The 14,386-nt window shown below is 37.1% G+C and overlaps 1 protein-coding gene across 1 annotated transcript; it reads right to left on the bottom strand.

Moving 5' to 3' along the window:
* Positions 1 to 6,595: 6,595 nt before the first annotated feature.
* Positions 6,596 to 8,388, bottom strand: LOC128126178 (uncharacterized). Its single transcript, XM_052763950.1, has 5 exons — positions 7,936 to 8,388; positions 7,602 to 7,743; positions 7,308 to 7,518; positions 6,754 to 7,168; positions 6,596 to 6,655 (listed from the first exon to the last, which is right to left on the bottom strand). The coding sequence occupies exons 1-5, from the start codon at positions 8,386 to 8,388 to the stop codon at positions 6,596 to 6,598; spliced, it is 1,281 nt and encodes a 426-aa protein (XP_052619910.1).
* Between the last annotated feature and the right edge of the window lie 5,998 nt (positions 8,389 to 14,386).

The following is a 14,386-nucleotide window of genomic DNA, read 5'->3' as shown; positions in this document are numbered from 1 at the left end:
GACTTCATATGAGTGAGTTATACGCATTTTAAAAAATGAAAAAAAATGTCAAATCACTTCCGGTTTTTAGAATCGGGACCGGTTTTCATAAAAATGGAGAACCGGTAACCGGACCTTGTTACCAATTTCGGTTCCGGCGGTTCTAATGCTCATCCCTAGTCCAATCCCATCCTACAGTTAGGCTATCCTCGGGCTCACAATTCTTATATTTTATTTGTCCATATTTAACCACTTCAAGTCTTGATTAAACTTTCAACCGCAAGTTACCAAGTCATGATTGTGGTTGTAGATGGAAATATGGAACCAAGGCATTAAGGTATCATAAATGTTTTATAGATGTCACTAGGTTTCACAAAGGATTTAATGTTTTGCCTATGAAGATTTTGGGTATTAAGTTGTGATGTTGAAGATTACCACCTCTAAGAATGAGTTTCAACGACCTAGGCATACCGATTGTAAAAAAGGCACGATACCGTTCAGCCTAAGGGAGTGTTTGAGATTGTTTTTTAAAGTCACTTATTAACTTATTGACTTTTCAAAAAGTCAATAATTTAAAAAGTTGTTTGATAAACATTAACTTTTTAGATAAAATTAGGCAAAAAAAATGATTTTTCAAAAAAAGTGATGACTTTTTGGAAAAGTTAATAAATTGATGACTTAATTGCAAAAATGGTCCCTGTGGTATGCAATTTTTTGGGGTTTTGGTCCAAACCACGAGTTTTTTGGTTTTGTGGTCCTTTTGGACTGGTTTGTTTGTGAGAATGGTCCCTGTACTTAACACCCGTTAAAAAGAATCCGTTAACCCCCTCATGTGCCTTGCATGTGAGGGTATTTCTATCTTTTTACTTATAGGGACTGTTAGGCATGTCAAACCCAACAAATAATAGGGGTACAACAGACTCCAAATACACTGCTTTAATGCACTAAAAAGTAGTACAGGGCAAGCAAGGTCGAACCACAGAGACACATGACAAAAGTTTATACCTCTTTGCGTAAGGTACTTTGGTCACAAAAGGGGTTTGTTTGCAAAAGTCAAATAATAAAAATAACAATTAACTTTGAAACATGCAGAAAATGAAATAGATTTGTAAACAAGTTGTAAAAGTGTTTCCGGTTCTAGTTCTCAATGTTGTCATTTAACCTGATTGTGACATGATGTAATTTATGATTGCTATTCTAAGTTGGTACTGAAAGATATTAACACGCTCTACCTCTCGCTTGCCAAATTATCTAACCAAAACACGCTCTTTGACTAGACCTAGCTTTACTAATTCAACCTAAACACGCTTTTAGATTGTATTGAAAAACTGCATTAAGTTTTGTACAAGCTTCCTGTAACGCCCGTGTTTCTAGGCTAGGCATTAATATTGACATAATGGTCTAGGTTAGCTTTTGTAACTCATTTAGAAGAAATGAAAAGGAATTATATGAATATTATGTGAATTATGTGTTTATGCTTAATTATTAGGGTTTAATTAATTAAGAATAAAAATGAGCGTCAAAAATTAAATTTTAGATAAAGCCGATATCTATTAAGAAACTTGTAGTGGGCGTGACACGGATTACGGATATATAAAGAATGCCGAAATCCGAGTTATAACGAAGAAGTTATGACCTGTCGAAGTTTCGCGACAAACCAGCACGGGGCTGAATGTCGTAAAAAGTGAGTTTTCGATAAACTACTTTTTGGCCTTAGTGATCTACTCATAGTTTTCGTTAAACCGAGAGTAAGTATAAAAAGAACGTCCAAATCTAACTTCGTATGAGGAAGTTATGATTTTTCGAAGTTTCAGCTTAGTAGTAGACAGCTAAAAACTCGAATTTTAGATCGAGTGATTTTTAGCCGACACAACCTAAACGAGAATCGAAGGTCTCATCATTAGTAGCACAACGGTAAAAAGTCTGACGAAAACGGACTTCGGATGAAGAAGTTATGAATTTTTAACTGATTTCCTATCCCGGTCTGTTAAAAATAATAATATAAAAATTAAATTCAAATTTAGTCGACGAAGTCTAAACAAAAGTTGTAGAGCGTAATTTTACCTACGCGTGCATATAAAGAACGTCAAAAACGGAGCTCGTATGCGAAAGTTATGGATTTTAGAAGTTTTGGCGCGAAAACCAAGAAAATTCGCATAGTCACGTTTTTGCCACGTCACCTTTGCTGAAAGAGTGCCACGTGTCCGAAATTGGTGAGTCATGCGAAGCCACGTGTCGCCTTCCCTCACATGAACAGTAGCTGTGTGTCAGATTCTGATTCAACCGAAGGGAGGCCAATCCGAAGCTCGCAGTTGGACGGAGCCTCGCACCACCTTAGCCTCCGAGCCTCGCAGATGGACCACTAGACCTTGGTCCAATCAGGAGAGGACAGCGAGGCCTTCGCACTTGCAGCCACCTGCGCACCCTCGCCTGCGGACCCCACCACCAGACCGACTTCGGACCCTATAAATAGAAGGGTCATGCGAGCCTTCTCGGGTACTTTTTGGAAATTGTAATTTTTAGCCCCTTTTTCCATATTTTCTTCATCATAGCATCCCCCAAAGCCCCGGTATCGATTATAATCCCCGGAATACGCCACGAAGAGCCCGTGAATCCCGAAAAATTTATCTTTTCGGTTTTGAAGCCCGACCTTTCGCAGAGCCCGGTTTTTCAATAAAACTCTCGGTTTTATTAGAAACGATCGTTTTAGGCACCGAAGTGCTTCCCGGTTATCGTTAAATCATGTGAGTGTGTAGTTACTTTCACCTTACACATATATATGAAGTATTTTCTTTAAAATACGTGCTATGTGTAATTATATTGATTGTTTAATTAAGGTGACTGTTGAATAGATGGTTTATATAAGTTTTAAACTGTATATATATATTTTTATCTACAAATATGTTGGGTAAAACATGGATAGATGAATTAGATGATGTGTGATGAAATAAAAGTGATGAGAGGTATCGGTGTTTAAGATGATCTACTCATCTAGCATAGTATAGACAACGGCCACATACTATTTTAGATAATCCAGTGGAACATTAGTAGACTTGTAATCGGTTCGTATATTTGAACTATATGTTCATAAAGTGTTCTTGAACTATATGTTCATTAGGTGTTCTTGAACTATGTCTTCATCCGGTAGTTCTTCTTTTTGACACTATTACGTGTCGGGGTACGGGAGCGTATGGGAGTACTTTATCAGTATTTTCCCTATATTTTTATTGGGAAGAGCTTTGGAGTCTTTGTTCTTTTATGAAGTGATCGGACGAGCTTCATGAGTTAGTGATATAGATCATGAGTTAAATAGTGGGTGTGTGATGAAAAGTGAGTTGGATAGGTGAGATGATCAGTGATATAGATCATGGATTGAAAGTGAGTGGTGAAATATGGGAAAAGCTTTTACCCAAATGTTGGCGTGAGTGGTGCAATATGAGAAAAGCCCTTACCCAACGTTGACCCCAGTTATTCAGCAGAGTAGGGATGACAACCATGGACTGTTCTAGACGGTCTGTGGAACACTAGCAGGCTCGCAACCTGTAGGTATTAATGGACTTAAGTGTTCATTCGATGTACTCTAAGACCCCCATCATTCAGCAGAGTATGGATGACAACCATGGACTGTTTTGACGGTCTGTGGAACACTAGCAGGCTCGTAACCTGTAGGTGTTAATGGACTTAAGTGTTCATTCGTTGTACTCTATTCCCCTCATGAGTGCCTTTAGGGCATGTAAGGATGGGGAACCCCTTAAGTATGTTCATCAGCTGTATGGAAAACCCATTGACATGTATTGCGGGGGGAACTCCCGTGGGAAATACCGTCGATAAATAAGAGTTATGGACTTAGTATATGGAAACCCCATTGACATGTATTGCGGGGGGGGGGGGGGGGGGGGGGGACTCCCATGGGAAATGTCTTCAATGAATAAGAACTATGGACTAGCACATGGCAACGATGTGACTTCGTGCCTATTTGACATAAATTCCTGAAGGAAAGCAATGTTGTCACCTTGTTGGTTGTTTTATGTTAGGATGTCTTGTTTGGCATAACTTGCTGAGGGAAAGTAATGTTGTCAGCCCGATGTTTGTTTTATTTGACATAACTTACTGAGGAACCCCCAAAGCAATGTTGTCACCCCTAGTGATAATCCTTAGCCTAGGTCCCTTATGATAGTTGTTTTAGGGACGTAAAGTGAGGATAATGGGAATGGGTAATAAGGGTTATTTTGGTTGATGGAATTAATAAATTTATTGTTGATTGAGAACTTCAAAAGTTTATTATTTATTGTGGGTTGAAAACCCTATATGCTCACCAGGCTCCCAAGCCTGACCCACTCAGTTTAATTGTATCACAGGTATCGATACAAAGTTGCTTTACACTGAGAGATTAAAAGAGAAGTAGATCACTAGTGTAAAGGAATGTAAGTTTTGTTTATGCTTATGTTTTTGTATTGACAATGACATCCCAATGGTTTAAGTGAATAAAATACATTTCTTCGGAAATGATTTCATAACATATGTATCATGTTTTTCTGGGAACAAATTCCGCAACACTTTTAATCAAATGATTACTCTGAAATTATTTTATAAAGCATAAAATAAATCGGTCTTTTCTGGCCGTGAAATTGGGGATGTCACACTTCCCAACAATCTTCATTTCTTCTCATACGCTCGGAAGTGTGAAAACATGTGATAAATGTTTTACAATAAGAAAACTTATTGTTTGTTACCAATTATTAACTTAATAGAACGATTAGGTGCACTAAAAGTTAACTAACTACACAAAAATTCAATTCATGAAAGTTGCCAATCAAACACAAATCAAATTTAAGGGTTCTAGTTTAAACAAAAACATAATCACTAGAATAGAATCACAAATCAAACATCAGATCACATGCTTCAAGTCAAGCAATCAACATGTTTTGACCAAGAACTAGAATCTAGGGTTTCTTAGCCACACATGGCTAAGAACAAATAAAAAAAGAATAAAGATGAAATTGAAATGTTTAATGCTTACTAAAATGAAATCAAAAGTATTTGCAATGATTAGGTCTTCTCAAAAACTCCAAAAAGTCTCCTAGAATCACCCAAGATCGCCCAAACTGCTCCCAAAAACCATTCTTCCTTCTAAAATGTCGACCTCCTTTGTTTTATTAAGTTCTCACGTGCATTCCATAAGACCATGCGTTTTTGGCATGGCCATGCCTTTTGCCCATGTGTTTTTGGCATGGCCATTTGTCTTGACCATGTGTTTTTGGCATGACCCATGCTTTTTGCTAAAACACAAATAAGTCTTCACTGTTGGCTCCATCTTCGGTCAAACTTCACCACGAGTCATGTTGCTCAACTATGAGATGATAAAGGACAAACACGACCCGTGTCGGTGCGACAAGAACCGCGTTTCAAATGTAGTCATTTACTATGATGAAAATGCAACAATGAATCGGGTTATGTCTTCATGTTTCTGCCATGGAGTGACCGGTTCATCTTCTCTTCATGCTCCAAAGCTCCATGCCTCCATGCTCCGAGCTCCACGCTCCAAAATGCCTGCAAAATAAATCAAAAATGGTGAAGTACCAGACATTCTTAATGAAATATGCAATTGTCCAAATAATTAACTAAATGCAAGAATTATGAAGTAGAATGCTATGAAATGACATAAATAACATGCAAAATAGGTGCATAAAATGCACCTATCAGACCTCCCAAAGCTTAGACCTTTCTTGTCCTCAAGAAAGAACAAAATCGAGAATCACCCTAGAGAAGATGATAGGCGACTAAAAAGAAACTAAGAAGAAAAGAATTGAAGGAACGGAAAGGACTAAATGGAATTAAGAGTGAATGCTTGCACTAAAAGAAAAAAAACTAATGAAAATAACATATGTACAAAAAAACGGCTATTTCTTCCATTTCTCCTTCCTGACTTGCAATCGAACAATGGTGGTTTGATTTTGTGGAAAGCTCGCTTTGGTGAAAACGTCTTGGATACAACTGAATTCCGGAAGGAGGTTTTATGCTTTCCCTACTAAGGATTATGTTTGTGGGTTTTTTTTTAGGGGGGGGGGGGTGACCCACCTATGTGTGCTAGGAGTAAAACCATCATACCTGGTCTTCTAAGAAACATAAATATGTTAGAGGAAAGATGTAATGGGCTGGTAAGAAGTATCAACATGTTACAGGAATAGTGCAATGGACGTTTGAGCTGGAACAACATGTTAGAGGCAAGGTGTGATGCATTGAAGGATGAAGGTTTCAAGCTGAAGATGTATTTATGTACAAGCTGGTTTATGTTTGTGATTGTTATCTGTAGTATTGTGTCTATGTAAGGGATAGGGTTAGACAAATGTGGGGGTTTTTGTTGATCAAGTGATGCAGAGTAAAAATGGTATAATTTTGTTGTAAGTTGACTTCATCATGTTTGTAATGAATTCCAATGTTGTTAATGATATAAATGATATTTTCGAGTGTAAAAATGTGTTCAAATGTGTATCAATTGTCAAATATAAGCACGTAAATAGAACCAAAAATGTAACAAAAGTACATTACCAAAATACGTGTCATAAATTGACCAAAATGCACATTCCATTAACCACATGAGTGGAACCAAAAACCATTACCAAGTTAAGCATACAAGCGTCTGTGCACCATACATAACCACATCATCAAACCATAACTAAAGTTTTCAAAAACAAACAGTTTTTAACAACAAGCAACTAAATAGTCATTGCACCACAACAAACAACCAAAGTCACTTCTTGGATTGATTCCCACCTTGCCCTTTACAGGTCCTAGAGTTGTGTCCCTTATTCTTGCATTTGCTACAAGTAACACTGATATGTTTCCTTGATAGCTTCTGCACTCCATCATTTGTTGGCCCTTGGGAATGTTCTCCTTGCACCCATTGACTCCATCACCTTGACTTGCCTTCTGCCTTTTGCTTAGCCTTTCACCCTCACTTTGTCTTCTTTTTTTCTTAGGCCTTCCCACCTGAGTGCGATGTGGAGGAGGGATTAGCTTTGTTGGATAATTACTTTTAGGCCACATAGGTCTCCCTTTTATTGGTTCCACCTTAAATGAATAAGCTTTTTGCCATGTCTCTAGCCAATACACTTTGTGTACCCACTTGTAAATGTCAAGCTCAGCCTCAAGGTCTTTGCTCATTTCATTCAGAGTTGCAATTGCATGCCTGCAAGGTATTCCCATTAATTCCCACTTTCTGCAAGTGCAAGTTTGGTTCCTAACATCCACCACATGCTGATCTTGCAATGTTCTAGTGACTTGATACTTGTTTGCCCCATTCCACCTAGCAATATGTTGTGAAGCACTTTTTTTTCCTTACATCTAGGATGTCTGTTGTTGTAGGTGTTAGTGAACCTTTATCCTTCTTCATTGCCTTCATTACATTGCATATCCTCTTCATTAGATACTCCCTAATGAACTCTAAACATGAAATTACAAGTTTGCCCCTGCCTTTATCTATCTTCCCATTAAACACTTCACACAAGTTTGAAATCAACACATCAGAAATAGCTCTTCCTGCATATTACATTAACATACAATTAATGCTGATAAATAACTGAAACACATAATCATTACCATATGCAAACATATACAATTACCTGAGAAATGACGCCTTGCCCAATGTATAGGAGGAATCTGCTTCAACCATTGACATGCCTCATTATCATACTCACTAAACTCCTTTATCAAATGCTTAAACTCAGGAATGGTGGTTGCTGATGCACACCTCCATAAAGGTCCCTGTACTCAGTTTGCCCCCACTTATTTTTCATATTGTCATGAATATGTCTAATACAATACCTATGCTCAGCATTTGGAAACAATTGATAAACTACAATTTGTAATCCCTACATGACTCAACAGACAATAATTATAATTAATTTCTTGGTAAAAAACACAATCTAAATGATTAACTGATGAACTGCAATTTACCTTTTTCATGTCACTTATGAAAGTATAGTTTGAGTTGCTCCCAAGCTCCAAGTCATCCCCAAGGTTTTCTAAAAACCACTTCCAGCTAGCTGTGTTTTCAGACTCAACAATTGCATAAGCCAAGGGATTAATTCCATTGTTGGAATCTAGACCAACTGCTCTAAGAACCTGAACAGGGAATGGGGCTTTCATGAATGCACCATCCAAACCTACTAAGTCTCTAAGACATGCCTTGAAACCTTTTTTCAGTGGACCCAAGCATACATAAATCCTTATAAATTGCCTTGTTGGGGATGCAGGGTTGCCATTAGGACACACATCTATTTTGACTGTTGTGTCTGGGTTTGTAGCTTGATGTTCAAGAGCATAGTCCCTCAACAATTCAAACTGTTTTGTGTAGTCCCAAGTTACATGCTTTCTTGCCATATCTTTTTCCCTAAACATCTTATCCATCGAAATACCCACCTGGTAGGTCTTTTGAAAGTGATCCTATATGGCTCTCAAATGAATCTTCGGATCTGCCTCAACTTGATCTATGATTTTCTTACAGATTAAAGAAGCAGTACAAGCTCTGAGTTTTCTTGTTTGTAAGCATGTATGAGTTTGGTTTAAGGTCCTTGTTAACCAGTCAAATTCGGGGTTTGACCTAGATGCATGTATATACCAACCACATGTTTCTTTTTGTTTATTTACTTCTTTGCCCTTGCTTTTTGAAGTGGTAGGTTGAGTCCCCACTTGATCTTTATTGATGACAGGTATAACTCCTCTGCACTGTGCCCTAAGCCTTTGATTATCATTTTTTTAAAGAATAGATTCCTTCTTGTTTCTAGTGCATGCATATCAATTAACTCCTTTAATTCTTTTTTACTTTTAAACTTTTTTCCTATTGAGAATGACTGTATATGTACTGACCCAAGGCTGCACCTTTTTTCTTTTCCCAAATTTTTTATAAGAGCTCTTCTTTCTCTGTCTTGGTCTGATCCTTCGTCCAATGATTCAAACTCCTCATTGTTAATCACTTCCATATCTTTAGGTTCATGACCATCATTAATACATGCTCCTTCAACACCACTTTCAACATTTAGAAAGAAGTCTTCCATGTCCACATCAACATCTTCTATATTGTTCTCCTCATCCATTATGTCATCCACTTTATCTTCATTTTCTGATTGTTTCCCATCATGATCATTACATTCATCCTTTTCATACTCTTCATAACTCTCTTCAGATTCATCATCCCCTTCATACTCTTCAACATCCTCATCACTTCCAATTAAATTTTCCATAAGGTTATCAAAAAGCTCATTATATTGGTCATCATCATTAATAGGTGGGGTGTTGTAGCATCCATCAATATGGTCATTATCATGAACCCCAATCATCTCATCCCCTACATTAGCAATATTTGAAGTAAATGGCTTGTAGCATCCTTCAACAACAGTTGCAGCCTCATGAACCTCCTTTACACCCTCATTAGTGTTTTCCTTCTCTTTTAAATCATCAATATCCTCTAAATTAAGCCTCTTGCTACAAGAACCTTCCCCTCTTTTTGAGTTCCCAACTCTACCCCTTCTATACTTTGGTGAGAATGCATCACTTTTACTCCCAAAAAGAATCAAAGACATGTACTCACCAATTGGCTCATCATTGACATGGTTCATATTTCTCAATGGAGATTCTACATAAACTTCAGCCTCTTATTCAACCCCTTGATCATCATTTTCTGGTAATTCCTCAATGACAACTTTACCCTTTACATTTGGAGACATGAAGTAAATGAGTAGATTTGTCTTCCTATGTTCTATATACACCTCAATCAACTTGTTATTTCGAATAAATTTAGAAAGATTGATAACATCCTGATCATTCCCTAAAGCTCTAAGACCAAATTGAAAGTCACCATTGGGTATCCTGAAATGGTAGTATATCACTGGGGATTCATCAGTCAATTCAATCATCCGTGGGTCTGGGTAACCTAGGTCAATCATTATGGCATCAAGTTCATGTACAGAAAACTCATCTATATCCACATAATCAACATAACGCACTTCACCTCCAGTATACTTTATATCAGGTAACTTAGTAAACTTCCCACCATGATGAAGCTGAATATTAAACCATGTGGGTGCACCCGCTACAAGTCAAAATTGTACATGATAACAAAGTCAAAATTTGACGAATTTTAGTATAAATCAAGGGTAAAATGAAAAATATGAATGTTTAAGAAAATAGAGCAACTTACCATATAAGGATGATACGTTGACAACTTCATTTTTTGGTATGATCTGCCACGTTACGTACACCATTTCGACTTTAACGTATGACCTTGTCTCCTTTTGCTTCGATTAGGTTCTTTGGATAACGAAGGATGTTTTTTTGCAGGTTTAATGGAGCAGAAGGAAGAAGGAGGGAGGTGGGGAGTTGACGGGTGTTTGGGATTGTAAATGAGGGATAAAGGGTAGAAGGAAGCATTGACATTCGTATGCAAAAATGGTCCCTATAAGTAAAAAGACATAAATACCCTTACGTGCAAGGCACGTGAGGGGGTTAACAGATTCTTTTTAATAGATGTTAAGTATAGGGACCATTCTCACAAACAAACCGGTCCAAAAGGACCAAAAAACTCGTGGTTTGGACCGAAACCCCGAAAAAATGCATACCACAGGGACCATTTTTGCAATTTTGTCTAAATTGATTTAAAAACTTACTCAAAAACACGCTCTAACATCTGTTTGAGTGAAAGGAAAAAAAAAGGAAAGAAAAAAGAAAGAAAGAAACAAAAATGAAAAGTACTGGAAACAGAGTAAATTACATGAATGATCCTTGTGGTTTGGGTAATTTGTGTGTTTGGTCCCTAACTTATTTTTTTAACTCAGAAAGTCTCTGTTGTTTGTTTTTGTTACGCGTTTGGTCCTTAATGTTTGTTTTTGTTACGTGTTTGGTCTCTGTCTTACCTAGAAAGACTATTATTTAAATATGGAAAAATAGTAGGGTAGGTACGGTAATGTGAGGGGGTGTGGTTGGGGTGTGTTTATTTAAATAAATTAAAAAATCAAGGGAAAAATAATTTTTTTAGGTATGACAGGGACCGAGTCCATAACAAAAACAAACAGTAGAGACTTTCTGAGTTAAAAAAATAAGTTAGGGACCAAAAGCGTAAATTACCCTAAACCATAGGGACCATTCATGTAATTTACTCTAAATAATTTTTGTGTATTACTTCGAAAAAAAACTACTAATATTTGACAAAACTATAAAAATATCATGTGGTTTATCAAAGTCACAAATTTAGTTCCTGTTTATTATTATTTTTTATGTAAATGATCATTATTATGGACATAATTCATGAGGGTATTTCGTCTTTTTAGATATAAAATGACTGAATTCGTGATATTTGGTATAAAAGTGATTGATTTTGTTTTAAAATATTATAAATGCCAGAAAATAAAGGGATGAAGATAGCCTCATCCTTTCTCACTCATCAACCAAAACTCTAACCAATTAGGCTAGGGTCAAACTTGTTTTATATTTTCAAAACTAATTAATATTATCTGAAATCGCAATAACATTAATAATAAAAAATTAAAAAACATATTTTTACAAAAAAAAACATTGAGTAAATTATAGAAATGGTCCATATAGTTTGATCAAAATTGTAGGTTTGGTTCAACCTTTGAAAAAATGATAGAAACCATCCTTATGGTTTGGAGAAATTACAACAACGATCCTTTCTTCTAACTTTGTTAAAAAGATTCCGTTAAAACCTTATAAATGACTAATATGTCCCTAATACCTTAATTTTTATTTTTGTTTTTATTTTAATTTCATATAACTATTTTATATACTAAGGGACCTACACAACCCAACTCAAAGATACTTAATTGTGTTTCCTAGAACCAATCATTTTGACAATCAGCTAGAATCCTAATCCAAATACGAACGTAACATTGCCCTGTCTCAAAAATCTAAATCTATAATATGACTCTGATTCCTGATTCTTTAAGTAAAAGTACATCAAAAAATCCTTCTTTCACCATTCAGTTTCAGATGATCATATAAGAAAAGGAAAACGAAACGAAATGTACATGCTATTATTGAAGATGGAAGAGATCAAAAACTACAAATCCAACTTCTGGGTTTTATAAACCCAAAAAAAAAAAAAATAAACAAAATCGATATCTAATATTCATATATTTCGAGTTGAGATTAGGTTTGATTGAGCCGCTTTTTAACAAGTTTTTAGGTTTTGGGAGGTTGAACAAGTTGTTGCTTGTGAAGCTGGTCGGATGAGCCTGACAACCACCACTTGCATCCATAGGGAGGAGATCAAAGAACCGGGAAGAGTCCAAAGAATAAACCCACAACCATAACTAAAATCACCACCTGCATCCAATAAAGACCGATGAAAACAGGAAACAAATGAAATTCGAACACATAATCAATTTTTCCCAGTTAAGAATCAAGGATGGGATTTGTGTGTTAGTTTTGGTTTCTTGATCTGATTTCCACTTCTAATCTAGATTTTCAGCATGTTTTTGTTCCCTCTCCCTCTCAAAAAGAAATGATCTTATCTTCACCGTTGTAACATCCACAAAATTTCATAAAAATTGCAACTTTTTCAAACCAACCAAAAATCATAAGTGTTTACATTATAGTTTCAAAACATGTTTAACATTAGAGTTTTCCCAAAATCAAAAAACACAACATGAGGAGGTGCACAATCAAGCCTTTGCCTTCCTACGATCATCTGAGGTACTTGAAACATAATCCAAAACTGTAAGCCCAAAGCTTAGTGATTTCCCCCAAAATACCATTACACAAACAAATAGCACAAATATAATAACATGTAATAGGTCCACAGTTAACGTAGTGGATTACCCCTGAGCCCACAACATAAGTATGGATTGCCCTTGGCCCACAACTTATGTATGGTTTGATCCCCACCTTGATCAGTCCTCGGACTGAATACCACTAAGCCCTCAGAATGAGTCTGATATGCCCTTCCCCGCCCTTAACTCATATCCGGAATTCTCATGAGCCCTCAGTATTAGTCTAACATGCCCTCCCTAGCCCTCAGCTCATATCTGGCTTGCTCCAGGGTTTGTTGGCTACAATACGGAGCAGTACAACCTCAACCCACCCCACACAATATGTCGACGTATAACAGATGATATCATATACAGATAAACAAACAGTATCATAGGTAGTCCTACAGATCTACTAGACTAGCATATCAAAACTAGCATGCATATCTATTCCATACCCAACATATCAACAATATCAGGTTATCAAACCAGTGTGTCGGCCTTGGTGCCTTTAACATAAAAGTACAGTGAAGAAACTCACCTCACACTTCTGAATCACACTGGAAGTCTCCGGCTACTAGCTCACTAAATCCCCGCACTAACACAACAAAATAAACATCCAATTAATAATTGGATTACAGTCCTTGACTAATAATCCATACTTAGGGTAAATGGCCACTTTACCCTTTCCCTATATGGGCTAAGACCCATGCCCAAATCTTGATCCAAAAAGGCCAACAATAAATAATCACTCAAGGCCCATAATTGGCCCAATTTTCCAAATTTGGCCCAACTCCTATTTGGGCCTTACTCCAAGGTCCAACACTTCACTTGGCCCAAACACACTCATAATCAGATGGACTAATAAGGGCCCAAGCATCCAAGCCCAAAATGTGGCCCAAATCTTGAAGCCCGAACTCGAAAACCCATCAGGCTGAGTACACGGGGCGTACCCAGCTGTACGCTCAACATATTCTGCATTGACCGGAATTGCTCCCTTGACCACCCATGCCAAGCGTACGCGGTGTCCATGCGAAACTTGATTAAGAACTTATCCCATTCAGTCCAACGTCCAACTTTCAGACCCAGGTCTAAAGATGTGTTCCAAACCATCAAGTTTCCAACTTTATGGTTATGCATGTCTTAATAAGGCCCAACATCAAGATTCTATCTTGTCTTAACCACTAAAGACCTCATGCATGCACCAAAAAAGCCAATATAGCATTTTTATGACTTATTGCACCTTATTTCTTCAGAAAGGATGGATACTTTGGTCTTAGAGTAGCACATACTCATTAGCACCAAGAAAAGGGACTAAGAACACATAATTTCCTCATAGCAAGATCTAAAAGAAAACAAGGCAAGATTGAAGCTTTATACCTTATGGAGCTTCTCAAGAAGGTAAGAATCCTAGATCTACAAGTTGCTCCCTTACCAAGGCTTCTCCAAGAATCTTCCTCTTCCTCTAATACACCAAGAACACACCAAAAAGCACACACTTCGGCTCCAAAATGCACACTCAAAGATTTAAGGTTTGCAAAAACGTCCCAAGGGGCGGAGGCTGAAAGGTGGAAAGGAAATGAGACAACATGACGCTTAAATACCCTTCAAAACCAAAAATTTAGGGTTTCCTCCTGACATGAGTA

This window comes from Lactuca sativa, chromosome 5, assembly GCF_002870075.4.
Source record: "Lactuca sativa cultivar Salinas chromosome 5, Lsat_Salinas_v11, whole genome shotgun sequence".
NCBI lineage: Eukaryota > Viridiplantae > Streptophyta > Magnoliopsida > Asterales > Asteraceae > Lactuca > Lactuca sativa.
The sequence above is the reverse complement of the archived record's forward strand: the minus strand, read 5'-3'. Positions and strand labels throughout refer to the sequence as shown.